Here is a 27853-nt window from a genome sequence, read left to right on the forward strand (position 1 = left end):
ATGCTTTTTACAAAGCCTTAATTACTTGAAAAGGCTCAGCTGTTGAGGATCTTTTTTTTTTTTTTTAAATGAAGATAATTTCAGACTCAACTGACAAATCTGATTGGCATATAACTTCTCAGAAACATCTTTTGTTTGAGGAAAGTGTGATCATATCCACATGGAGAATAAAACCAGAAACCCTTAGTCACGTCACACAGTCTGTTACTCAAAGAGATTATAAAAACCACCTTTTCCTAGAGTCCCTACCCATGTTTTCATTTGATCTGTCATTTTTTCAAGCTTGAATATTAAAACACAGATTATCAAGGAAGAATAAGTGAAAGGATAAGTGTTTATTACAGTATAAAGTGGAGGATAGTGTATACAACGAGGCAGTCTGGAATTCTTCTATTCATGCACTATGTTGGTAACAAAGGCTTGAATGTTAACATTGAAGATATTTACAGAGCTAAACTTTTTTTTTTTTTACATACATCCATTTATCATGTGGTACAAGTTATTCTTTAGAAATCATGTCCTAAAAACTAAATACATTCTTAGTTTACAATAAGCTTGTAGCAAATTTACGTATCACCAAATAAGATTTTAGTTCTTAAATGCATAATACTTTTAAAAGTCACAATTTTGTGGCTTCTGAATGCTTAATTACTTGATTAGAATAAGGGAATGAAACAACCAAAAAAAAAAAAAAAAAATCACCAAAAGAACTGCTTTAGGATTTTTTATATTCAATTCGTTCTACTTTCACATCATCTCCAATAAGTTGATATACATAAGTGACAACTGTAGAAGCCTGGATGTCCATCAATACGAATGAAGGAATGATGTTTCTACAAAGGGAAAAAAATTGGTTAACTTTATGTTTAAAACAGATCTATTACTATATAAATTAAAATTTTCAAACTAACAATTTAAAAATAGTATTCAATGATAAATCTGGTTGTAGATCCTCAAATTAAAAAGGTAATCAGTTCTATTAGATGATAATAGTTAACGGATATGAAAAAGAACTCTCAAAAGAAGAAATGTAAACTACTAACAATCACATGAAAGAATACTCCATGGCACTAATAACTAATAAATGAAATGAAAATCAAAACAATACTGAAGTTTTGCTTCATACCCAATAAATTTGCAAAAATGTTGGAGAGATTATTGGGAAGACAGGCATACTAATATATTGCTGGTGGAACCGTGACTCAGTACAGCAATTTGGAATTATACAACTAAAGCGACTTAAATGTCCAAACCTTTTGATCCAGTGATTTCACTATTAGGTCTATATTCCAAGGTGGCCACTGATAAGAACCAAGTCCCCATAAAAAGCAAAATATTTATAATAGCAAAGAACTGGAGGCAAAATAGGTATCTATTGAATGGGAAATAGCTAAACAAATTGTGTTACATAAATGTAACAGACTATTTCGTACGCTGTTAATAATGGATATGAAGAATATAGTATGAAAACTAAATCTCTGATGCAGAGTAATGAAAACAAAGCCAAGTAAACAATATATAAAAGAATATAACAATGTAAATGGAAAGAAAAAAAAGTTATAAAATTACAAAGAACAACATGGCTTGAAAGAAGAGACATAAGATACCCCTACCCTATTCCTTTTTAAAAGTAGGAGATTCATGGTAATGTTTTTAATGTATTGTTTACTTTTGTTGGGTTTTTTTCCCCCTTTCTTTTTTTTTCTTTAAATATATTATTTGGAATAAGAAATAGTTTACTGGGAGAGTGGGGGTGAGGATAGGAGTGACCATGGAAGAAATTCTGGTGATATAAAGCCAAAAAACAATAAATAAACATTTTAAAAAATACAGTTTGCAAAAAAGGAAAAATAAGTTTCTAGGCAAAGAAAAATCAGTATTATGTAAATGGTTACTTTTTTTCTTCTTTTGTGAGTTCGGGTTAATGCTAATAAAGCACTGACAAACAAAAATAATATTATTACTCACGTTTCCAGAGCATTATATGCTCCAGTGGCAGATCCTGGATTAATGTAGAATTTATTTTCATGCTCAAAGGCCTCAAATTTGTGTGTATGTCCTGAAATGAGAATGTCCACATCAAACTGCCTTTGTAGCAATGCTAAGCTGGCCATATCGCCCCATGGAATTACTTGATGTCCATGGATCAAACCAATTTTGAACTGCCCAACAGTCACCACCTTCTGTTCTGGATAATTCAGATTCTAAGAGAAAACAAACATACAGAATGCACACACATTTTAGAAGTACTGACATTTTTTTAAAAAAATCAGCCATTTTCCAATAAATTAGCAGTACTGTGTCTCATGTTTATATACTTATTTTAGATACACTGTATTTCACTTAGTAGACACTAAGTAAATTTTGTTTATTGTTAAAAATTTATTAATATAATAAATATTTTAAAGGTTTTTTAAACATTTAAAAATGTCTGTTGATTAATAGAAATTGATCTATAATGCTGGATGTCTCCAAGAAAAAAACAAAAAAAGGCTGATTAATAATTTAGAAAAATGAACTTGAACATTATATTGTCTTTTTCTCTATCAAACTCTCTTTAAAGCAAATTTGACCTTATAGGAATCAGAAACTTGGTGGAATAGGACCTACCAGGCTATGGCTCTGACTAGGTATCATTAAAAAAAAAAAAAAGGAAGTCAGGTAAAAAGGGGAAGTAATGTGAATGGTAAGCACTGTTTATTAAGAACTAAAGTGTAAAAAGGGGCTGATAATAGGGTGAGTTCAAGAAACATCATAAGTTTGGCAGAAAGGCAAGGTACAACAGGTATGGGGAACTTCAAGTTCATACATCTGTTGAGATGCCAAAAGCACAACATTTAATATAATTTCACTACTGACCTTAATAACTTAGTTCTTCAAAAGTTAAAGTAACCAATAAGAAAGAATCCTATCTTAGATCTGGTTTTTCACTAACTGGAAGGAATTGGTTGCTAGAGTGAAAATGATTGAAAGCTTGGAGGGAGAAAGCAATCTTTCTAGGAGTTCATAATACAGTATGGGGAAGCTGGGCATAGTTTGATATATACTAGATTTTAAGAGAGCAGATTTCAAAAGGGTTTGGAGAATATTACAGATGGTCTGCCATAAGGGTTAGGAAACTGTCCAGAATGAAATTCTGACAGCACAAAAGTTCTGATGAGGAATAAAAATGAGAGTTTTCTTAAAAGACTGACAACTCACTAAGTGAGATATTTTTTAAAAAATGTACATAATATGGAAGCAAGGCAAGCTAACAAGATGATAAATTAAAAAAATATATATAACCTGGCTTTCTAAGAACAATGTCAGGGATGCTACAGCTCAGAATGAAGTGAGATTGGCAAGAAAATCCCAGGACAAAAAAAAGGGTTTTATAAAGTCATATGAGGAGCAGGGCAGAGGAGAAAAGAATCCAAAAATAGAGAGGACCACTGAGTGAATAGGATGATTTTATAAGCACAGTGAGTAGATGAATTCTCATTTTGCTTCTGGGTTGTTGTTTGTTTTTTGCCAGGGAGAACTTTCGGATTGGGAAAGACCACTACAAAGCTAATAGAGAATTTATTGCCAATGTTAGTGAGGAAATACTAAAGAGCACTCAGCTATCTTTGATAATGCATTCCAGTCATATGGCCCACAGAAACTATTTATTAGTGTGGTGGGAGCAAAATCCTAATACTCTTTCCTCTTCCTCTATGTAAATCAGTTCAATTTTTCTTTAAAAGGGACTGAAATGACATCAAGATTTAGTTGGCTCAGGGCTCTAAAACCAGGGACAATAATGGAGCTTCCCGTGTCCCTGGATATAAAATAGCCAAGGAAAAAGGGACTGGTGCTACTTTCTCTAGTTTGTGACTAGAGATCAGCAGCTTAGATAACATGTACTCAAATGAATCAAAGATAAAGCCTAGATAAAGATCTCTTCTCTATTCTAACTGTCTTTCCTCTCCTATGGCTAAGTAAACTTTCTTTTGCTAATTGCAAAATTGCTTACTAGTGACTCATTTTGTTCCCATTTCAGACCAAAACTATCTAGGGACCAAGATGAGTCAAGCCCAGCCCATAACACACTAATAGAATTGGCAGATGTGACCGTTAAATGATTGTCTGGAGAATGAAGTAGGGATAAAAATGTTACAAAGTTTTTTGTTTTGTTTTAAGGAAAGAGAAAGGATTGAGAAAACTACAGTATACAACAATAGCTTCACTTTGATTACTGGGAAAATGCTAGAATGTATTATCAAAGACAGTGAGTAGCTAGAAAAAAACAGCATGATTTCAAAGAATTGTGTAGAAAAGAAAAAGAAATGTAGACTAGATGATAGTACAACCAGAGCTATTTGAAACTGATTGAATAATTAGTTTCATAGAGTAATCATGAAAAATTCAATATCTGACTAGGCAATTTTCAGTGGAATGCCTCAGAGATCTGCGCTCAGCCTGATTCTGTTAACATTTCTCTTTATCAATAACTTAGTCAAAGAGCTGGCATGCATATGGCATGAGGCTGGGAATGATGGCTCTATGGTTCATTTTCACTTGTACAGCCTTTCTTCTGACAAGAAAGAGACATGCAACATTGCTAATCATTAACATAGTCATTAATTACTTCCAGCACTTTTTTCCTGATACAAATAAATTATGTCACTCATGACACCAATTTAGTCGTACAAGAAAATGTATTTATGAATTACCAATAATTCCAGAAACCTGAAATACACACTATTCACAGCAGAATCACAAAATTTAACTGCCAGAAGAAACCAGGTGGATTTTCTAGTACAAGTCTCTTATTTGCCAAAGGGCATACAATTACTCCGTGAAAGGGCTGGGGTGAGACCCCCAGTCTCTTAAATCCTGTTCTTTTTCTTGGTATTACTAAACATGCCTGCCTCTCTGGCTGGGCCATCTGATTTAAATACAATTGAAATGATGGTTTTGAAAATAAGAAGCTTAAAAAAAAAAAAAGAAATGATAGTAAATTCAGAATGAAAGCAAAACCATTTTTACTCAAAATTAATTTTAAGATGTTTAATCAAAATTATGTCAAAAAAACTAAATAAAAAAATAGTAAAAATACATCACCTCATCAAAGTCTCCTCTAACAATGTGAACATCTCCAGCGAGAGTCTTTAGATAGTCATAACTTTCTTTGGTACAAAGATTTCCAGTGCAGAGAATGTGCTGAATTTTTCCAGGCACCAGCAGTTTTTTGAATTTAGCTGGCAGACTGTTGCATCGGTGGGGGATGTGAAGATCTCCTAATACTAACACCAACTTATTAGGTGTCAGGGTATGAAACAATAACATATATTAAACAAGATGTTGTATGAGGGTAAACAATATTCAACAGATAGCAAAATAAAACATAACAAAAAAGATTCAAGGATTCAAGAAAAAGTAGAAATCATTCTCACTTAATATAAAATTACCCTTAAAAGGAATTGATTGGTCCTCCTCAGCTCCAAATTAAGCAGGTTTTGTCTTTGTCACAAATCCCACACAATGCATGTATTCCACATAGAGTGAATAAAACGAGCAGTTTTGTACTGTTCCATTTGAAAAACTCTATAAGCTAAAGATGAAAAGTGCAGGATAAAAATCCCTTCTTCCTAGCTGTGGAATATGGCATTTTTTGAAAACGTGAATTATCAGAAAGCTAATAGGACACAATGTCCATGTTTTATACATTTCCAAAAGGACTTCAAGATGGCAAAGGAGAAGATTAATGCAATTCCACAAGCTTTCCTAATTGACCAAGCTTATTGAAAAAGATAATAAAAATAAGATTATTCATTACCTTATCCTAATAACAATAATAATGTTTTGAAAAAATATAAAAATACCTACTACTACCAGGGCTATGAAAAAACACCAAGAATAAATTGATAGTTTTACATCATATTCTTCTATATTTTTCATTTTCCTTCTCACCTGTTTTATCTGCTTATTTACTTCATTTATAATCCCTAATTGCGAAATAATATATTTTCACAATTTTTCAAGTATACTAGCTTCAAAAAGTTAACCACTTTATTTTGTTAAGTTAGTAATCTATATGAGAAATTGATTATAATTAAAACATCACTTGAATGATAAAAGAAAAGTTTTGCTGTTACAATATTAAAAAGAAAACAATCACCATAATAGTAATAGTCATGAAATGTTATTTTGATTTTCCAAAGGTTCCACACAAAAAGCTTTATTTCTTTTTGTCCCCTCATGAAATATCGCCAAGGTCTTTATAACGGCAAACTTATAAAGTTGTCTATAAGACCATGAAATCAATTTATTCAAGTAGGTACAAAGAAATCAGTTGTCCTATCCTTTCAAATCCTAACTGTAAAACTATATATGTATGTATGTGTATATATGTTCATATGTGCACACATAAACTCTTTTCCATAACTCAGAAAGGACATTTTTAAAATTCATTTCTAAAGTTGTTAAAGAAAATACTAAATTTTTCAATGTAGTATAAAATACACATAGGAGATCTGAGATGTGTGCAAACACTTTGGTCACCACAAAGTTTGTAAATTAGTTATTCATGCAAATTAAAATGCTCACTGAAAGCAGCTGGATTTCATTACGCAACAAAAAATCAAAATAGCTGAAAAGCAAAATGAACTGTTACCAGACATGGGAGTGACAGCAGAGTGACAGGGGTTGACAATATTTCCATGCCATTATTTTTTGTTAAGGAAGCTTCTTTTTGAAAAAGAGAAGTAACATTATTTTGGGTGGTGTAATAACTTAATGGCCTGAATCCACTGAATTGTTTCATCCAGATCTTGGAGCACAAATGCCAATAACCACTTGCTTATTTTTGTCCTCTCTGAAGAGCATACAAAAGTGTCTAGGGACCAAACAATCTTCACTCTAAGAGGGCAATTGGTCCCCTCAGAGCAGGTTCAACCATTGAAATAAATAAAAGAGTTAATGTAGGATACTGAATTTGAGGAATAACAAAAATAGATGATCATATAAAAAAGATGCCTAAACTCCTCAAAAAAAAAAAATCACAAAAGGTTATGCTCCCATAAACACTTCAAAAATATATATTTAGGTAAGAATAGACTATTTACTTTAGACAGATTAAATGCTATGTCTGCATGATAATTTCCTTATATATGATCTCAATAGGCTAACATAGGCTACAAGATGCAGTGTATTATCCTCAAAGTATACTACACTTGAATCAGAATAAGTCTGGAAACAAATGTGTCATTGTTATACAAAAAGATGAACTCAAGGGAAGTACACTAGAATCTTGTTATAATAGTATCTCCTAAATTCATGATATGGGATACAGTAAATGAAACAATGTTCTAATGAATATTTCTGCCACTCTAAGTACCAAGTATCTTTGAATAAGTTTCAGCTTATCCCTAAACTCACAATTCAGAAAGTTATGTTATAGCAAAAGTCTAATCTATTCTAAAATAGAAGTTACAGCTAATGACAGCCTCCGAACCAATTAGTTAAGGTATCTGAATGTAGTCATTTACCTCTCCTTGAGAGTCAAATTAAGGGTAAGAAACCTAAGAATAATATACCCACAATAAAAATTCAAAAATCTGTACCTCATTAAGATGCTCTAATAGTTCTGAGTCAGTCACCCACCACCAATGTTAGTAGGAGCTACAAGAAGAAACTTACTCTGTGCCCAGCCTGATTGGAATGAAGAAGTTGATTGCAGACAGGGGAATGAAAAAAAGGGTGAAACATGACCAATGTTAAACAAAAGAAAGCAAAAGAAAATAAAATTAAAAAACCTTTAGCCAAATAAATATGCAAACTGTTAATGAATTCTGAGTGTTATGAAGGAAAATGTTTAAAAAAAAAAAATCAGCTTTGCTCACACCGTGCTCAAAATGATATCAAAAGAAACCAATTTGATCTTATTAAACTAGTTTGGAGGTTATTTTTTCCTTTTAAAGACTATGCTACAGATCCTTTCCAACATTCTTTCCCCACAGTGATCCCCTACATCTGTGTTCCAGATTTATTACCCTTAGCTTTCAGTTCAATCTAGAATCTGAAATGGCAAAAATGGAGACATTCCTATCAATGATCACATGAATGGAGCCTGTGTTTGAAGATTCATATGGGGCTAAGTAATCAATTATGTCTCTAGAAGGTACTAATTTAGCAATACCATAATCTTGAACTAATAGTATAATTCTAATGGTTGCCAAATTATACTGAGGCCAGATCTGGATCCCTTATCATACATACTATGATGAAAGGCAGTGTTATGCTGTGAAATAGGCACTGCTTCAAGTTCAGCACTCTGTCCTGTTCTGGCTTAACAACTATGGGCAACTCATATATATTCAGTGTCACAGGCCAGCAGTTCTCAAGTTTTTGGGTCTCAAGACTTCTTTAAACTTGTAAAAATTATTAAAAACAAAGAGCTTTTATTTACCTATTGATATTTATTATATGCTAGAGTTTTAGAAATTAAATTGATAATTAAAAAAGGTTTTTGCAATTCATTAATATCAATAATAAACCCATGTTAACATAAACAACACATTTTTATGGAAAAACTTTAATGAGAAGAGTGGCATTTTTGTAAACACCTTTAATGTCTGGATTAATAGAAGACAGTTGGATTATCATATTTGCTCTGCATTTCAACCTGTTACAATATGTTGTCAAGAGTATGAGAAAATAGAGCCTCACATAAATATGTAGTGGGAGAAGGGAGGAGGAAGGTTTTAATATAACAATGAAAATGATTTTGACCTTGGGGACTCTTAAGGGGTACATGAGGCACATTTTGAGAACTGGGGCCATAGGTAATTCTCTTTTATTTTATGTGGTAAGGAAAGTGCCAACCCAGATTGATAGATATTTCTCACCTACGAGGTTCCTAAAACATCATTGGTCTAGTTTCTATTCCTTTAAAATCAGGAACAAATTACTTAAATGCCTTTTGAATATAATCCAATTCAATAAACATTCATTAAGTATTTGCAACTTTTAGGTAACTACAGGTATTTGGAGTTACAAAGAACAATCCTTCTCTTTAGATAGGATAGGGGTGGAGAAGGAAGATCATAACAAAAACAAGGAAAATATGTCTAGCTAAGTCAAATCTTCCCCACATATAAGCCTTGTGCTCCCAGAATTTTAACATTTATACTAAGTATGTATGTGATTACTGAATTTTCCCTGTCTTCTGTGGCAAATGAAGGGCTTCAAAGCATAAAAGTGATGGTTAAGGTTACAATTAACCTTATAATATTAATTCTCCCTGTAGCTTCAAATAAAAAAGTGATGTTCCAATTTAGTAATCTAAAAATGCTATATGCTCATTTTGTAATAATGTGACAAATCTACTGTATTTATAGATGTAGTGCTTACCTATTAGTTTCTTAGATTTATGACTTTGAAAACATGAATATGGTTTATTTCTTATTTCCTCTCCCCCATGAAGAGAACTTGCTTACTGTTATTGTGCAATGTTATTTTTCCTTTTATATCAAAGGAGAAGTACGCTAGAAATAATATAAATTACCACCATTAATTTAGCACCTTTGTTATACAATGAAGAAACAACACTAAAAAAATATAAGATTAGAATTTAGAAGCAATTCAATTTGGGGTTAACAACCCAAACCAGGATAAAGACTAAATCTGAGTTTAAAATTCTGTCAGTCAATTTGATCTTCAATCTACTTAAAAAAAAAAAAAAGCAAAGTAGATTGCATACATCTCAGCAAATTTAAAAATGCAAGTGATACACATGTGTTAGAAGATACAATTTAACTTCAAACTGATACAAATAAAAAAATTTCTGGGTTGCTCTAACAGACCCTAAACAAACAAACAAAAGAAAAACAAGGACTTATGTAACTTTTTAATCAAATGAGTGAAAATCTTAAAATGATATAGTTTTCAATTATTATAATCATCAATTTAAGAAAAGTCTTAACTTTTTTATGCCAAGGATCCACCTTTTTGTAAAACCAGTAAAGTTACAGACCCTTTGTCAGAATATTGTTTTTAAATAACTGAAGAAAATGCTCAATTTGATTTAGAAGCAAGTGAAAATAAAGTGTAATTTTCTTCCCAGCCATCTTCAGGGACACTTTAAAACTGCTCTATTGACCCCTGGTGATCCAGGGCCCCTGACTTAGGAAGACCAGAATTTAATACTGCTTAATACTCCTTCAATTCCAATGAAATAAGTACCTACTAAAATAAATCCAAATCCTCAATAATCAAAGGCATCTCACTCATCTACTTTAGGACGCTTTAAAAATTTTTTGTAGGATTCTTTTTTAAAAAATTGTTGTCTGAATTTCAATATAATTTGTTTCCTTTAATACTATATGTTTTAACTTATTCATTAAAAACACCATTCTCAGAAGGGCTCCACAGGCTTCACCGGAAAGCCAAAAGGTTCATGAGAAGGTTTCAGAGAACTCCTGATTGTCCCCAATTCCTTATTTTCACAGGTGAGCAAAGTGAGGGTCTGAAAAAGGAACTTGCCCAAAGTTACCCAGGCAGAAAGTAACAGTTACCAGGAGATCCCAAGTGTGCCTCCAATCCTATGCTCCTTCCGTTCTAAGAAAGTACCTTTTTTCAAAGAATTGGAAATGGAAATTGAAAATCCATTTCTGCTTAATACTCGGGCTACTCGGTGGCTGGCTCCATGGATAGAGGGCCGGTCCCAACGTCAGGTGGACCCGAGTTCAAATCCAGCCACAAACTTACTTGAAAGCTGAATAGCCCTGATTAAGTCACTCATCCCCAGGGGCCTAAATAAATAAACTATTCGGCTAAGGAGGCTCCGAACAAAACCGACCTTTGGGGGAAGGCGTGTGACAGGTCTGGAACCCCTTCCCGAAAAGGCCGCTAAGGCTTCCGAGAGGATTTCAGACCCGGAAGGGAGCAAGGTTAAGAACGCTACATGTGGAATCAGAGAGGTTCGGGGTTCGAATGTCAGCTCTGCTCCCCCTCCTATTTCCCCCCGATCGGGGTAAATTGTCTTTAAAAGCCCCTCCCGTTCTGATCCGATGGCCGAAAGGGTTAGGGGCCCCGGAAGGGGGGAAGAGGCTCGCCTGCGGCTACGCTGGGGGAGACCAGACTTCCCGACTCGAGGAGGTCCCGGACGGGAGGCCCGAGGCCGCCGGCCCGTTCCTTTTACAGATGAGGCCCCGGGAGTACCTCGGGCTGAGCGGTCATGTGACGCGGCGGACCGGCCAGTGACCCTCGGCCTAGGGCCGGGGGCACAGGCCTCGTGACTCGGGAGAAGCTGCGGCCCGGGGGAGGGCGGTCGAAGCGGTGCAGGGAGCTTGTCCCGGGCCCGAGTAGGAGACACCCCTTGGGCGCCGCTCCCTGGGGCCGCGCGCCCGGGCCTGACACGGCCGGAGCCGGGTGCGGGCTCTCCCTCCGCTGCCATTCCCACTACCGCGGCCTCCGTTTCTCCCCTTCCTCCACCCGCTCCCCGCCCCCCTCCTTGCTGGGGACTTCTCCTCGGGACGCCGCTCTCACCATCCTGTCACCGGCCCCGCTCCGCCACAGCAACCGCCGCCGCCGCCTCCTTCCTCAGCTTCCCTGGGAACCGCCCACCGAGGGCCCGGCCAATGACAACGCGTTTCGGCTCCGAGGCGGCGACGGCGGCCCGGACAGGCCTAGATTCCCTAATAGGCGAAGCGGCAATGCGCGGGGAAACAGCCTGCCGGAAGTGCAGGGTGAGGCCGACCCGGAAAGAGCGGGAAGCCCGGGGCGCTTCTGATCACGCGCCGGGCGGAGTCGCTCGCGCTGGGGTTTCCTCAGCCCACCTTGGAGAAGATGAAGTGTGTGATGGACAACCGTCAAGTGAAAGGTGCCGCCTTCCGAGCCCAGCGGGGGCGGCCTCGGGCTGCTGCCTCAGTTTCCCCCGCCGTACAGTGGCTAGGGTCCGAGCCGTCAGCTCCCGGACCAGACCCGACCCCGCCACTGTCACGCTTGGGAAAGCGGCGTCCCACCCCTGGGCCTCAGGGCGCCTCACGCCTAGAACGTCGGACGTTCCGTGACTTCTTTGAAGAGTGACGGATCGGGAGTCCGAGAACCCAGATAAAAATCCTGCGTCTTGTGTGGTCCTGGACGCGCGGCTCAGTTTCCCTCTCTGTAAAATGAGGGGAAGCATTGATTCTGTTTCTTTATGGCTTCTTTCAACTTTAAATCATGATCCGGTAGCTGAATCCTTCCTCCGCCGTCAGGGCTGTTCGTCTTTGAAAGTAGAATAGCGGTCATTTCAGTCAACATTTATTAAGCACCTACTGTGTGCCAAACGTTGTGCTAAAAGAGACAAAAGATAGTCCTTGACCCCAAATAGCTTATATCTAATGGGGGAGACACCATGCGAACACATATATGCAAAGCAAGCTGCAGCCAAGATAAAGAGGAAATAATTAAAAGAGAAAAAGGTGGCCAGGTTGGTACCATAGTAGGCAGAGCAGCAGGCCTAGAAGCAGGAAGACTCATCTTACTGAGTTCAAATCTGGCTTCAGACACTTAGTGGTTTTTTTTATTATTATAATAACTTTTTATTGCTAGAACCCATTACAGGGTAATTTTTTTTTTTTTTTTTTACAACATTATCCCTTGCACTCACTTCTGTTCCGATTTTTCCCTCCCACCCTCCACCCCCTCCCCTAGATGGCAAGCAGTTCTATACATGTTAACTAGGTTACAATAGATCTTGGATACAATATATGTGTGCAGAACTGAATAGTTCTCTTGTTGCACAGGAAAAATTGGATTCAGAAGGTAAAAATAACCCGGGAAGAAAAACAAAAATGCAAACAGTTTACATTCATTTCCCAGTGTTTTTTTCTTTGGGTGTAGCTGCTTCTGTCCATCATTGATCAATTGAAACTGAATTAGGTCTCTTTGTCAAAGAAATCCACTTCCATCAGATTACATTTTCATACAGTATCGTTGTTGACGTATATAATGATCTCTTGGTTCTGCTCATTTCCCTCAGCATCAGTTCATGTAAGTCTCTCCAAGCCTCTCTGTATTCATCCTGCTGGTCATTTCTTACAGAACAATAATATTCCATAACATTCACATACCACAATTCATGGGCATCCATTCATTTTCCAGCTTCTAGCCACTACACACAGGGCTGCCACAAACATTTTGGCACATACAGGTCCCTTTCCCTTCTTTAGTATCTCCTTGGGGTATAAGCCCAGTAGTAGCACCAGACACTTAGTTTTGTGACTGGACGAGTTACTTCACCCGTTTGCCTCAGTTTCCTCATCTGTAAAATGAGCTGGAGAAGGAAATAGCTACCCACTCTAGTATTTTTGCTAAGAAAACCCCAAAGGGGGACATGAAGAGTTGGACACAACTGAAACATAACTGAACTGAAAAGAGTAGAGGCTTTAGAACTAAGAAAGCTTCCTATAGGGGATGGAATTTTAGTTTGGATTTAAAGGAAGCTGGGGAACTCAGTAGTCAGAGTAAGGAGAGCTGTTCAGGCATGATAGACAGCCAGAAAATGTCTGGAGTCCATTAATGGAGAGTCTCGGTGGAACAGGCAACAGGCCACTATCATTGGATGAAAGATTTAAATTTTTCAATTTTATTTCTGACCTTCCCAAAAGCTCTTTGAGGTATCCTAGGTATTGTTATTCCAGTTTGACAGATGAGGAAACTGAAGCTCCTGAAAAGTGATATGACACAGTTAAACAGACATTAAATGTGTGAAATGGGATTCAAAGTCGATTCTTATCATTAATACTGTCTCTGTCAATGGAAAGGGACCAAGGACACTTGGTTTAAAATCCCAGTTCAGCCATGTGTGGTAAATTTGGGTGAGTGACTTTACCTCTCTCTAATACTGAAGGCAAGTTCCCTCATTTTCCTGATCTGTAAAATGAGCCTCCCTAATATCTAAGGCCCCTTCTAATTCTGAAGAGCAACCATTTTTGAATCGAAAGACCTAAATTCAAACCCTGTGTTTGCTAGTTATTGGTATTCCTGGGAAAGTTACTTTTCTTCTCTGTGCCTTGGTTTCCCTCTCTGTACATTGAAAGGATTGGACTAGATGATATCTAAGGTACTTTCATGTTCTAATAGTCTATGATGACCTGAACTGAGTTTAAATTTTAGCCTTGCTTCTAACTCATGTTTCCTTGGAAGTTATTTTTCTTCACTGTAAAATCTATAAAATGTACTTCATGAGCATTAAGGTTCTTTACAACTCTAATGTTCTATAAACCTATAATCCACAATATAGTGGAGTGGATAGAGGCCTGGGCCTTAGCAGCAGGGGGTGTTCAGATTCTACCTCTGATAAATAGTGGCCCTATAATCTTAGACAGTCACTTACCAGCTCAGTCTTCCAGGCAACCTCCAGGCTAAAAGTTATGAATGAGTTGCTTATCTGAATGAATGAAAGTTGTCATCACTTTTGGAGTTATCACTAATGAAATCATAAAGCTAATACATTATGCTAACTGGTTTCAAAACCTGGCATCTAGTAGCAGAATTCCTTGGCCAAAAAGAGACAACTTATCTAGCAGTTTTAGAGCAGTTCCATATTTCAGGGCACTGTTGAGAGAACAGAGATACACATTTCAGACTGATATGAATATCAGGGAGTAATCTCTTGAGACCAAAAGCAGCTTCTAGGACTGGACATCTGGCAGCAAAGAAGAGAGTCACCTATGGTGTTAAAAGAAAGCTAGTCCTGGCAATTGAAAGTCAAGCTGTGAAGAAAAAATTCTAGGAGCTCATCCGAGCACCCTACCTAATAGAGACATTATATCCAGGGAAGAGGGGAAAGGAGAAAGCTTTGTGGAAGAAAAGACATCAAGTCACTGAAATTCTAGATTTGTTTGTTGTCTTGGCCACAGATGTTTCTAATGTATTCCTTACAAGCATTCTTCCAAACAATGCTGAATGTATTTGTAGAAGAGTGCATCCATTCCAGTGCATCTAGGATGGGGATATTATTAGTTTTGTAGTTACTGTTCTTACTAAGTCATTTTAGTAAATAACTTTGCTAAGAACTAATTGTATCTGCTGGCTAAATTAAAAGGAAACACACTGGCAGGGACTTGTGAGGTATTCTTTTAAAAGTAGTCATCTACAATTCCAATAGACTTGAGATGGAAAATGCCATTCTTATCTCCAGGGAGAAATATGGAGCCTGAATATGGATAGAAGCATATTATTTTCACTTCTTTATTTGTTTGTTTGCTTGCTTTTTCTTTCTTGTGTGTTTTTTTTTGCCTTCTGTTCTGATTTTCTTTCACAGCATGACAAATATGGAAGTATATTTAAAATGATTGTATATGTATAACTTCTATGAGTTTTACCTGTAAAGGAAGAGGTAAAGGAAGTAGGGAGAAAAAATTTGGAACTCAAAATCTTATAAAAATGAATATTTAAAATCATCTTTACATGTAATTGGAAAAATAAAATACTATTGAAGAAAAAAAGACGTAATTCCCTACATTTTATATCCTAGAAACTTAGTAGTCCTTCTCTGATGAGTTAGGACTCAGATTTGAGAGTAAGTACAGGGAGTCTCCAAAAGTACCTCTATTGTCTCATATGAATTGCATTTCATTTGATTCTCAAAACAACCGTTAGAGGAAGGCATTATTATTATTCTGATTTTATAGATGAGGAATCTGAAGCTGAGAAAGGTTCAGACACATGTTTTAAGTCCATAGCTAGTGTCCTAGGACAAATTCAAAGCTGGCTCTTGATTTCAGATTCATTACTCTCTCCACCAAGGTGTAGTGTGAAGAGCACTGATATTTACAGAATTTTAGAGTTGAACTGAACTTCAATGACCATCTAGTGCAACCCATACTCTACAGGAATATCTAGTCTAACTTATCTCTTTAGACTCCTAACATCAGGATTTGAATACTGTACTTGTTAGTTAAAACTTACCTGGGCAGTTTACTTTACCCCCTTAATTTCATCCTCTGTAAATTGATGATGATGTGACCTGCGCTACTTATTTCTGGGGCTTTAAGTGCTGTAAAATGTGCTATTATTTGACAGCAGTAGATTTGTGGGAATCATGTCTTATATAAAGGTGAGACAAAATCACACCATTGCTGCATACTTCTGAACCCTCTAGGGAAGGCAGCTGAAAGATGAAATAGAGGCTCATGTTAGCCAGTATCAAATAAACAATACTATAAACAAAGAGATTTCAAAAATGAATTAATTTCTTATTTCTTCTTCATAGAGACATAGCAAAGCTACTCTGGATTAGGAAATGCAAGAGGGTTTATATAGGCCTGTATTATCTCTGACAGGGCCCATGAAAACATATGATGGGAGTTATCCTCTACAACAATCTCTGTATCTACAGTAGGAGATTGACCCTGGACCTTTGACACCTTCTGTTGAATAAGATGCTGCAAATCTATTAATTTGATTAGATATATTTAATCACCTTTTCTGTGAGGTCTGTATGCATTTTTATCATTAATGACAGGAAAAGAATTTAAAGACTACTCTCGTTTTTCTCCACAGTGTTTGGGAAAGCAATCCATGCTTTAGCTCGAATCAGTGAGGATCTGTGGCTCGACCCAAATGAAAAAGGTGTAAGTAAAAATTAACCTAACATCAAATATAAAAGCAAAGGAAATCTTTTGGAGAGCTTAATCTAAATTCAGTGTTCACCAGAAGATGAAAAATGCAAGAGAATTACTTTCATTGTTATAACTTTTTTCCTTATCTTAAATGTTTTAAAAAATATAACTTCTTTAAAAAAATAAACAATTTCTCAAATATAACTAACTTGAACGATTCCAGTCAGTAAAATAAACACTTATTAAATTTCTACTATGTGCTAAGCACTGGGAATACAAAATAAGGCAAAAAAATTTAGTGTCTGCTCTTAAGGTGCTCAGACAACATGGAAACATATGTACAAATTATATAGGATAAATTGGAAATGGGCAACAGGAGGGAAGAATTAGAATTAAGAGGCTTTTTGTGGAATATGGAGTTTTAGCTGAAGAAAGGCAGTAGATGGAAATGAGGGAAAACATTACAGTCAGCAAAGTGTCTGGAGTCAAGTTTTGGAGTCTTATTCAAGAAAGAGCACTGCACTGAAGAGTATGGAGAGGGATGAAGAATAAAAAGACTGAAAAGGTGTGTGGGCAGGGGCAGAAGTGGGGAGAGGAAGTAGGTTATAAAGGACTTTGAACATCAAAGAACTTTGTATTTTCTTTTAGAGGTGATAGTGAACCACTGGAGCATATTAGGTGTGAAGGTGACAGAATGCTTTAGAAAAATCACTTTGGTGACTAAATGGATGATGGATAGAAGAAGGGAGAGACTTGGGAGGCAGACCAACCAACAGTCCAAATTTGAGGCGATGAGGCCCTTGAATCAGGATGGTAGCAGTATCAGAGAAAAGAAGATATATTTAAGAGATATTACAAAGATTAATTCAGTAGATTTTGATATGGGAAGGGAAGTGGGGAGGGAAATAGTGAGGAATTGAGGATTACTTCTAGGTCTTAGGAGCCTGGGGGACTAAGAAGATGGTGTTGCCTTCTACAGTATAGAAAACTTTGGAAGGGATATAGTGTATAGGGGGAAAGATAATGACTTTAGTTTTGGACATGTTGCATTTAAGATGTTTACTGGAAATCCACTATAAGATGTTTGAAAAGCAGTTGGTCATGGGAAACTGATAGTAAGATTAAAGTTTAAGGCTGGATAATTAGATTTGGCAATCTTCAACATTGAGATGATAATTAAATTCCTGGAAGGTAATGAGATCACTCAGTAACATAGTGTAGTGCTAGGAAGAAGGTCCAGCATAGAATTCCCTGGAACACCTATGGTTAGTACTAGATTGTGTTTTTATATGAATAAAACTATTAGAGCATAGTGACTATAGTTTCATATACCTAAGTTTTAAGAAATTAAAATATTCGTTTTCTTGGTGTTATTTAATAAAAATTCTTTTGCTGTTTTTTTCCCCCAGTTTGGACTTCGGTCCATGAGTTCTTGCAGATCAGCTTATGGAAGTATTTTATTCCCAGTTTCATTCTTTCAACTGTACCAATGGACGACTACATCTGAAATGTGTGACAGTAACATGTCATTGTATCTAAAATGTAAATTGGGAATGAAGGTAAATCAGTGTTTTTCAGTCCACTATATAATGAGTAAATGAGTGTTTTTCAGTGTGTGTTCCAGTATATAGTGAGAATGTTTGATATATAGAACAAAAACATAAATTCTTTATATTTTGGTTTAAATTAGAACATCCAATGCAAGTTATTTATAAAAGAATACCTGTTCCTTGTAAGCTTAGAATCCTAGGAGATATAACATTTAAGCAAGTAACTAACACGACATGTTTTTATTTTTTTATTTTTTGTAATTTTTAAAAAAATTTTTTTAATAGCCTTTTATTTACAGGATATATGCATGGGTAACTTTACAGCATTAACAATTGCCAAACCTCTTGTTCCAATTTTTCACCTCTTACCCCCCCACCCCCTCCCCTAGATGGCAGGATGACCAGTAGATGTTAAATATATTAAAATATAAATTAGATACACAATAAGTATACATGACCAAAACGTTATTTTGCTGTACAAAAAGAATCAGACTCTGAAATATTGTACAATTAGCTTGTGAAGGAAATCAAAAATGCAGGTGTGCATAAATATAGGGATTGGGAATTCAATGTAATGGTTTTTAGTCATCTCCCAGAGTTCTTTTTCTGGGCATAGCTGGTTCAGTTCATTATTGCTCCTTTGGAAATGATTTGGTTGATCTCGTTGCTGAGGATGGCCTGGTCCATCAGAACTGGTCATCATATAGTATTGTTAACACAACATGTTTTAAGTTTAAAACTCCACTAAGACTTTTGGAACACTTTTAATTACTAACATACTTTTGTGATAACAAAGAACTTCATCTGGAGATTAGTTAAACATGCTCATAATATTACTGTGCTATAACAAACAATGACTATAGTGAGTACAAAGAAACATGGAAAGACTTATATAAACTAATTCAAAATAAAGTAAGCAGAACCAAGAAGTATTGTTTTCTTCCCAATATTTACAACAATATAAACAGAGAAAATAAGAAAAAAGCACTTGAAAATGAGTTCTTTGACATCAAGATTGGTCCCTAAAAAAAAAATTTAGCATATTAGAAGACATCTTTCCTTCCCCTTCCTTCACTTCTGCAAAAGCAGAAGACCATGAGTATGGAATATTATATATAGTGATAGACTTTTTCTATATGCTTTTTAGTTTTGTTGAATATTAATTTCTTCTTTTTCTCTCTATTATAAGGAGTAGCTCTCTGGAAAGGAATGGGGTAGGGATTCAGTTGAAAATGTAGGTGATATAAAACCAAAAGATATAATGAAAAATGTATTTTATAAAAATAACTCATCCATTGGCCTATTACATTGAATTTACATTGTACATGTAGTCTTTTGCTCATTCTATCGTTATATTTATCATTATTCAAAAAATAATCGCTTTCTATTTTTCATAATACATGCAAAGATAATTTTCAGTATTCACTTTTGCAAAACCTTGTGTTCCAAATTTTTCTCCCTTCTTCTCCCCTCCCTTCTATAGCAAGTAATCCAATAAACATGTGCAGTTCTTCTGTTTATCATTTTTAGGTGTAACTTTACTATTACTTAAGGCTAAATGTGTGAATTCAGTACTCAAAATGTTGATCATTTATTCTTTGCAACTTCATTAGTTCTAACTAATATCTTGGTTATGGCAACATGATTCAAAGAGCAGGAATTCCCCAAGATGAAATTTACTGAGAAAGAAAAAACGTTTTCATTATTTTCTATTCCTTTTTATAAGGAGGGGAACTTGACTCATCTAGTACTTATCTATTTATGTGTTCTAAAGAAAAGCAGTTGCTGAGTGTTTTGAGCAACATTTGTTGATTTATATACAATGGGGCAGTTACACATTTTTAAAATATATATTTAGTTGCTGTAAAGGAAAGTAGAAAAATATAGTTTGCTCTCTATCACCAACTCTTGGTGAAAAGAAAACAAACTTATTACTTCTCTGAGTTGTACCTATTGTTACTGAGAAGTACAAAAGGTGAATCATAGCAAAAGTAGGAGAGTTGGAGAGATTTTTTTGCTAATATTAGAAAAAGAACTTTTGCCTTTTCTAAAAACCATAACACACCTTCACCTGAAGACCACCAAACCTGAAAGCATCTATGAGCTTGATGTTTAAAGTGATGGATATTATACCTACTATAAGGGAACAAGATGAGCATAGGAACAGCTTATAAATGAATTATTAGAGAAGCATCCCAACAGATCGGTGAATTCAACTGAGATACCTTGTCTAGAAAGATATTAATGCAGAATAGTGGATTAACTCAATTTAGCAGTGGAAGCATTTGTTCATACAGAAGCTACACTCATCAAGAAACTTTTATGGACATTCCTGAGACAGAAAGAAGATTTTAAAGTTAACTGTTTATGAATTGTGAGTATCCCTGGCTACACATATTCCTTACATATATGTCTCATTACTTTGTGACTTAGAGCGTGCTGACTCCTTTAGACATTATGTATACTGGTAGGAGATGATGATTTGGCTTTAGGGATAGAATATTGTATAAATTTTATGTTTGCTTTTCATTTTTGATTACTGTTTTAGTTCATGAGTATTGGTAATTTATTTGTTAATGGGAAATACATTGGTGGGAGCTACAGGATTAGTAGTAGGAATAGTCATTCTCTAGGGTTGACTCTTAGGCTCTGAGAAGATTGATTATAAGTGGTACCCTTTGAGGCAACTCAAACTTGCTATAATACACACAAGTCAAGGGAATCATAGCCAAAGAGAAAGAATGAGTTCTCCTCAGAGTAAAGGGAAGGATTAAGGAGATGCTACATGATTCTGAATTGTTTGTACTTACAGGTAGACTCAAACAGATTATTCTAAAGATCTAGTTGCTAAAGAAAAATGCATATAATTTTATGGCTTATTAATCCTTTATTTTTATTAATCATGCTTACTCTGATTTTATCCTTAAGCTTGAATAGGACCCTTTTAATTCAATCCGAGTTTTTGTATTACGATGAAAGTTTTCTCCTGTATATTCAAGGTTGATACTTCAAGCCTTAGGTCAATTTAATAGCAAAATTCCTTGCCTTTGTTCTCTCTATTCAGAAACTTGTAGTTATCTGTGTAAGATGTGTGTGTGTGGGTGTGTGAGAGAGAGACAGAGAGACAGAGACAGAGAGACACAGAGATAAACAGAGACACAGAGAGAGACAGAGACAGGGAGAGAGAAACAGAAACAGAGACAAACAGAAACAGAGAGAGACAAACAAAGAGAGAGAGATACAGAGAGAGAGAGACAAAGAAAGTCATATAACGAGTTGGAAGAGAAAAAACACACTTAGAGCAAAACCATTTTCTCTACCAATTTCATCCAAATTTCCTACCTCTTTTACGCTCAAACACATCATTCAGAGTGAGTATATTATCTGTCCCCTACAGGATGCAACTGGGTCATTGAAAATCTGAAAGGGATTCAAGCCTACATCTCACAATTTCTGTTACCTGCCTCTTAAATACTGTAATTTCATCAAATGAAATTGATGGTGGTGGTGAGTTAACTCAGTCAGGAGTCCCCTGCCGACTTCCCATCATTCCCCCTCTTCCCCTCTCCCCACCACAGCTAGTTAAAGAGCAAGTGTTCATTTTCCCGTTCTAACCTCTGTTCTCTCCTGTCTTTCAGCAGGTGGAATATACTGTCATTAGTCATGACAGTGTCTTCTTTCTGTTTGCAAGTTTCTAGCCTTTTTCTGTTTTTCTTTCCACATGCATATGGAAGGACATTGATTACACAACATCCTGAGAAGCCTGGTTTTTAGGAACACTCACAGTTGTCTTTTCTTTAATCAGAAAATGGGTTTTCCATGGCAGCCATGTGAGGACCCTCTGTCCACTGGACCCTCTGTCCAGTGCCCTCCTTATCTCTACCTTCACCTATCTCCTACTTCTAAACTCAGTAATAAACCTCTTTTATCAAAAACAAAAACAAAAACAGAAAATGGGTTTTCTCAGATCCTTTACTAATTCTTCAGAGTCTTCACTCTCTTTTGTTTAATATTTTACTTGAATATCAATTTGAAATTTGCATTTAATTGTTAGTTATCATTCCCAAAACAAAGCTCACAGAAATAAGGTTAGGAGTGTAAATTCAAATATACTCTCTCTCTCTCTCTCTCTCTCTCTCTCTCTCTCTCTCTTTCTCTTTCTCTCTCAGTATCCCTCTTTCTCTTTTCAAGACAGCTTCCATATAACAAAATTTTAAATCCTTATTTTACATGTGTTTTTTTTGGTTTTTGTTGCAGTCGGTTCTGCCTATATTTAGATGTCTGAATACACTTGAAAGAAATGTAGAAAAGTGCAGAATTTTTACAAGTGTTGATACAGGCCATGTGATTTTTCAACTTTTCTGCAAACATGGTAGGTATGATTTTAAGCTTATTTTCCTTCTAAGCTTATTTCATGTTTATAATATTTTCATTATGCTTTAAATATTCTTAGCATTAGAAATTACTTTGAATTTGTATAGTTTCATGATGCAAAAAGTTGTACATTATAGATCAACTTATTAATATCAATAATAGCACTGAAAAGTCAGTTAGTGGTAAAGAATTATTTCTGCATTGAGTAAGATCTAGAGGTATAGACTCTGCACATATACAAACCAGTCTTAAATATATCCTGTTGAATTTAGTCATATGATTATTGGTTGCTTGCCCAATTCCAATAGAATATGATTCAGACTAGTGTGTATGTAGAGATGTAGAAATACCAAGAAGTGATGAAGTTAGAAGCCATAAAAACCAGACTTGTCAGCTTCTAGACCAAATGCTAGTATCAAAAACATTTAATTTTAACTGATTTACCTATTTAAATAATCCTATAATAGACTTTGTTACATTGATTTATCCCCAAAACACTTCAATACAAAGCAATTTGAGATTATATTTGTTGCTGTCATGGGATGGTCCTTTGGAATATTATCTTGATTCTACAATTTACATTGTTTTCTCATTTTTTCATTTGTATTTATCATGGATCTCCAGTTGAATTATAAATAACTGCAGACTGTATGTTGTCTTATACTTTTTGTGCCTCTTTGTGTATATAGTGTGATATTCAATAATTATTTGCCAATTGGTTTTAGTAGCTTCTATGGAAGGTCTCATTATAAAAGTAAAATAAGTACATATTTAAATGTAACAACAATTTTACATTCCGCAGTCTGATAGAACATCATTTCAGGCTGCAGTTAGAATGTGCTATCATTTTTATTGTTGCTCTTAAAAATTCAACCAATAATGAATAAATAAGTACATTTAGAAATTTTGTATCTGATAAGCTTTTTTTGATATCTTAAGGCAACCATATTAAAGAGACAGTTAAGAAGTCAGGACATCATAACCAGTTGCAAGAAAATATTTTGTTTTAAAAGGAATTTGAGTAATGCCTCTTTAGTTAGACAGAATGACATGTTTCATGGTGACCACTAGAGAGCGATAAACACATTTCAAAAAAAACAAAACCAAAACCAAAACCAAAAAACCCAAAACCCTATTTTAGTTCCTCTAGTTCCTTAGGAGGAACTAAGGTGAAATGTATCTCACTGTAGGTGAAATGTATCTCACTGTAGGTGAAATGTATCTCACTGTAGGTGAGATGTATCTGGTAAATATTCAGTAAATATGCTTCTTCAATTTTAAAAACTTCAGATTATGGGTTTTGTTTGTTTGTTTGTTTTGCCAAATCTCTGTTTTCATTGATGTGGTAACTTCCTTCTGCCAAAGCAGATTTGTGACTTCTCTGTACTTTGTACAGCTCTTACAGAGTTGGCTGCAGTAATGAGAGCTTATACATGTCTTCATTGAATATGTATGTGTATATGTGTACATACGTACATATCCCTACAGTTTTCTAGATACTCGTTTTCAAGTTTTCTATTAATTTTCTAATTTTTAGTTAATAATAAATATGATAAAATAATTTAAAATACTAGTTTTCCAGTATTACTAGATACTAGATGCATCAGTGAGTTTTCCAACAAGGAGAATGTAACAGAAGCTTGTCCTTAGGTATATATGTATATGTATGTGCTGTTGTTTGTCCTTTGTTTTTAAAGAGGACCAATGGCAACATCTATGACATCATGGGTGATATCTTGATTTGCATGTGAACCTGATCTATAAGAGACAGAGTTACACAAAGTTCTCAATCTCACTTTCTCTTCCTGAGTCATGAAAGTCCAGTAGTAGGACAAACATCAAGCTAACTGGTGATAGCCCAGGGTGCAGTGAATGACCTTGGTGTCTTTGATGCCTGATTAAGCTCTGAGCACCACACAGTGCTTACTTCAGCTGCCTTGATAGCTGTTGAAACATATTATTCTCAAGCATCAAATCTACCAGGGAAAGTCTTTACATTAACTTGAGGTCTACTGGTTACCCTCAACCCGGTGTAAACTATCCACTAAGATGTGACTGCTTTGTATGCTACACATTCTTTGAATTTCGATATTTAATTTTCCCCAATTACATGTAAAAACAATTTTTAACATTTGGGTGTGTTTTTGTTTTTGTTTTTGCTGAATCAATTGGGGTTAAGTGTTTTACCCAGGGTCACACAGCTAGGAAGTGTTAAGTATCTGAGGTCAAATTTTAATTCAGGTCTTCTTGACTTCAGGGCTGGTCTAACATTTGTTTTTAAAAAATTTTGAGTTCCAAATTCTTTCCTCCTTCTCCCTCCTATGTGAAAAGGCGATTAATTTGATACAGATTGTATATGTACAATCATGCAAACATTTCCACATTAGTCATGTTGTGTAAGAAAACACTGAACCACTGAGAAAAAAAAATTCAAGAAAATAAACAAAGCTTAAAAAAGCATGTTTTGATCTGAATTTAGATTCTATCAGTTCTTTTTCTAGAAGTGGACACCATTTTTCATCATAAATCCTTCAGAATTGTCTTGGATCATTGTGTTGCTGATAATAGTTGATAGTCATATAGTATTGCTATTACTGTGTACAGTGTTTTCCTGGTTCTACTCATTTTACTTTGCATCAGTTCATGTAAGTCATCTTTCCAGGTTTTTCTGAGAGTATCCCGCGAATCATTTTTTGTATCAAAATAGTATTCCATCACAATTATGTACCTTATCTTGTTCAGCCATTCTTGATGGACATCCCCTCCATTTCCATTTTGTTGCCATCGCAGAAAGAGTTGTCATAAATATTTTTGTACATATAGGTCCTTTCCCTTAAAAAAAAATCTCTTTGGGATATACACCTAATAGTGATATTTCTGGGTCAAATGTTATGCAGGATTCTATAGTCCTTTAGCCATAATTCCAAATTGCTCTTCACAATGATTAGATCAATTCATAATCCCACCAACAATGATTGCATTGATGTCTCAATTTTCCTATATCTCCTTCATTTGTCATTTTCCTTTTCTGTCATATTAGCCAAACTGATAGGTATGAAGTGATATCTCAGAATTGTTTTTTTGCATTTCTCTGAGAGGATACACAGGGCAAAAAGAGAGAGGGAGAATGATAAATAGGGGGAAAATAGGATGGAGGGGGAAACATAGCTGGTAATTATAACTATAAAAAATTTTACGGCACATTTTTCTGATAAAGACCTCATTTCCCAAACATATAAAGAAATGAGCTGAATTTATAAGAATACCAGTCGTTCCCAGATTCCTAAAAGGTCAAAGGATATGAATAGGTAGTTTTCAGATGAATTAACCAAAGCTATGTATAATCTAATCATTGTGGAGAACAATATCATGTCCCAGTAAAATGTAGAAGTTGCTTAATCTGGTGTTATCCTGACTGTGACTTCATGAAATAAAAGCTTGCAATATTTTCTTCTTAACATAGGAGCTCTCTAATTTGGTGATAATATTGTGAGAGTTTTGATTTTGGGATCTCTTTCAGGAGGTGATCACTGGATTCTTTTAATTTTTATTTTTCTCTCTGGTTCTATAATATCAGGACAGTTTTCCTTGATAATTTCTTGAAAGATGATGTCTAGACTCTTTTTTTTTTTTAATCATAGCTTTCAGGTAGTTCAATAGTTTTTTTTTTTTTTTTTAATCTCTCCTTGCTCTATTCTAGGTCAGTTTTTTTTTTTTTTATGAGATAGTTCACATTTTCTCCTATTTTTCATTCTTTTGATTTTCTTTGATTGTTTCTTGATATCTCATGGAGTCATTAGTTTCCACTTGCTTAATTCTAATTTTGAAGGAATTTTCTTCAGTGAGCTTTTTAACCTCTTTTTCCATTTGGTCACTTCTGCTTTTTTTTTTTTTTTTTTTTTTTTTAATTTAATAGCCTTTTATTTACAGGATATATACATGGGTAACTTTACAGCATTAACAATTTGCCAAACCTCTTGTTCCAATTTTCACCTCTTACCCCCACCCCTCCCTAAATGGCAGGATGACCAGTAGATGTTAAATATATTAAAATATAACTTAGATACATAATAAGTATACATGACCAAAACATTATTTTGCTGTACAAAAGAATCAGACTCTGAATTATTGTACAATTAGCTTGTGAAGGAAATCAAAAATGCAGGTGTGCATAAATATAGGGATTAGGGAATTCAATGTAATGGTTTTAGTCATCCCCCAGAGTTCTTTTTCTGGGTATAGCTAGTTCAGTTCATTACTGCTCCATTAGAAATGATTTGGTTGATCTTGTTGCTGAGGATGGCCTGATCCATCAGAACTGGTCATCATCTAGTATTTGTTGAAGTATATAATGATCTCCTGGTCCTGCTCATTTCACTCCAGCATCAGTTCATATTAAGTCTCTCCAGGCCTTTCTGAAATCATCCTGTTGGTCATTTCTTACAGAACAGTAATATTCCATAATTTTCATATACCACAATTTATTCAGCCATTCTCCAACTGATGGACATCCATTCAGTTTCAGTTTCTAGCCACTACAAAAGGGCTGCCACAAACATTCGTGCACATACAGGTCCCTTTCCTTCTTTATAATCTCTTTGGGATATAATCCCAGTAAGTAACACTGCTGGATCAAAGGGTATGCAGTTTGATAACTTTTTGAGCATAGTTCCAAACTACTCTCCAAAATGGTTGGATTCGTTCACAACTCCACCAACAATGCATCAATGTCCCAGTTTTCCCACATCCCCTCCAACAATCATCATTATTTTTTCCTGTCATTTTAGCCAATCTGACAGGTGTGTAGTGGTATCTTAGAGTTGTCTTAATTTGCATTTCTCTGATTAATAATGACTTGGAGCATCTTTTCATATGACTAGAAATAGTTTCAATTTCTTCATCTGAGAATTGTCTGTTCATATCCTTTGACCATTTTCAATTGGAGAATGGCTTGATTTTTATAAATTAGAGTTAATTCTCTATATATTTTGGAAATGAGGCCTTTATCAGAACCTTTGACTGTAAAAATATTTTCCCAGTTTATTGCTTCCCTTCTAATCTTGTCTGCATTAGATTTGTTTGTACAAAAACTTTTCAGTTTGGTATAATCAAAATTTTCTATTTTGTGGTCAGTAATGATCTCTAGTTCTGCTTTGGTCATAAAGACCTTCCCCTTCCACATGTCTGAGATGTAAACTATCCTATGTTCCTCTAATTTATTAATGATTTCATTCTTTATGCCTAGGTCATGAACCCATTTTGACCTTATCTTGGTGTACGGCGTTAAGTATGGATCAATGCCTAGTTTCTGCCATATTAGTTTCCAATTTTCCCAGCAATTTTTATCAAACAGTA

General features: G+C 35.3%; 2 protein-coding genes across 4 annotated transcripts in view; one reads left to right on the plus strand and one right to left on the minus strand.

The window, feature by feature from the left end:
- Window positions 1-314: 314 nt before the first annotated feature.
- VPS29 (VPS29 retromer complex component) lies at window positions 315-11605 on the minus strand. 2 transcript variants are annotated; one of them, XM_031948567.1, is made up of 5 exons: window positions 11512-11592; window positions 7663-7674; window positions 5086-5277; window positions 1969-2204; window positions 315-833 (listed from the first exon to the last, which is right to left on the minus strand). In XM_031948567.1, the coding sequence occupies exons 1-5, from the start codon at window positions 11512-11514 to the stop codon at window positions 716-718; spliced, it is 561 nt and encodes a 186-aa protein (XP_031804427.1). In that variant the 5' UTR covers window positions 11515-11592; the 3' UTR covers window positions 315-715. The 2 variants fall into 2 exon arrangements, with proteins under 2 accessions (XP_031804427.1, XP_031804428.1); XM_031948568.1 differs by lacking the exon at window positions 7663-7674 and having other exon boundaries at window positions 11512-11605.
- Window positions 11606-11700: 95 nt separating this feature from the next.
- RAD9B (RAD9 checkpoint clamp component B) overlaps window positions 11701-27853 on the plus strand; it is a 54378-nt gene continuing 38225 nt past the window's right edge. The window contains exons 1-4 of one of the 2 annotated variants that reach the window (XM_031948565.1): window positions 11701-11845; window positions 16516-16586; window positions 17984-18133; window positions 22382-22496. In XM_031948565.1, coding sequence (XP_031804425.1) covers window positions 11812-11845; window positions 16516-16586; window positions 17984-18133; window positions 22382-22496 — 370 coding nt within the window. In that variant the 5' untranslated portion in view covers window positions 11701-11811. Of the gene's footprint in view, window positions 11846-16515; window positions 16587-17983; window positions 18134-21373; window positions 21632-22381; window positions 22497-27853 lie in introns of those variants that run through there. The other variant, XM_031948566.1, reaches the window with a different exon arrangement.

This window comes from Sarcophilus harrisii, chromosome 1, assembly GCF_902635505.1.
Source record: "Sarcophilus harrisii chromosome 1, mSarHar1.11, whole genome shotgun sequence".
Taxonomy (NCBI): domain Eukaryota; kingdom Metazoa; phylum Chordata; class Mammalia; order Dasyuromorphia; family Dasyuridae; genus Sarcophilus; species Sarcophilus harrisii.

Coding starts and splice junctions, on each gene's coding strand:
- VPS29 (XM_031948567.1), bottom strand. Junction 2,205..5,085: donor TTAGAGGAGACTTTGATGAG/GTGATGTATTTT, acceptor GTTTTCTCTTAG/AATCTGAATTATCCAGAACA. Junction 834..1,968: donor GCATATAATGCTCTGGAAAC/GTGAGTAATAAT, acceptor TTCCCTTTGTAG/AAACATCATTCCTTCATTCG.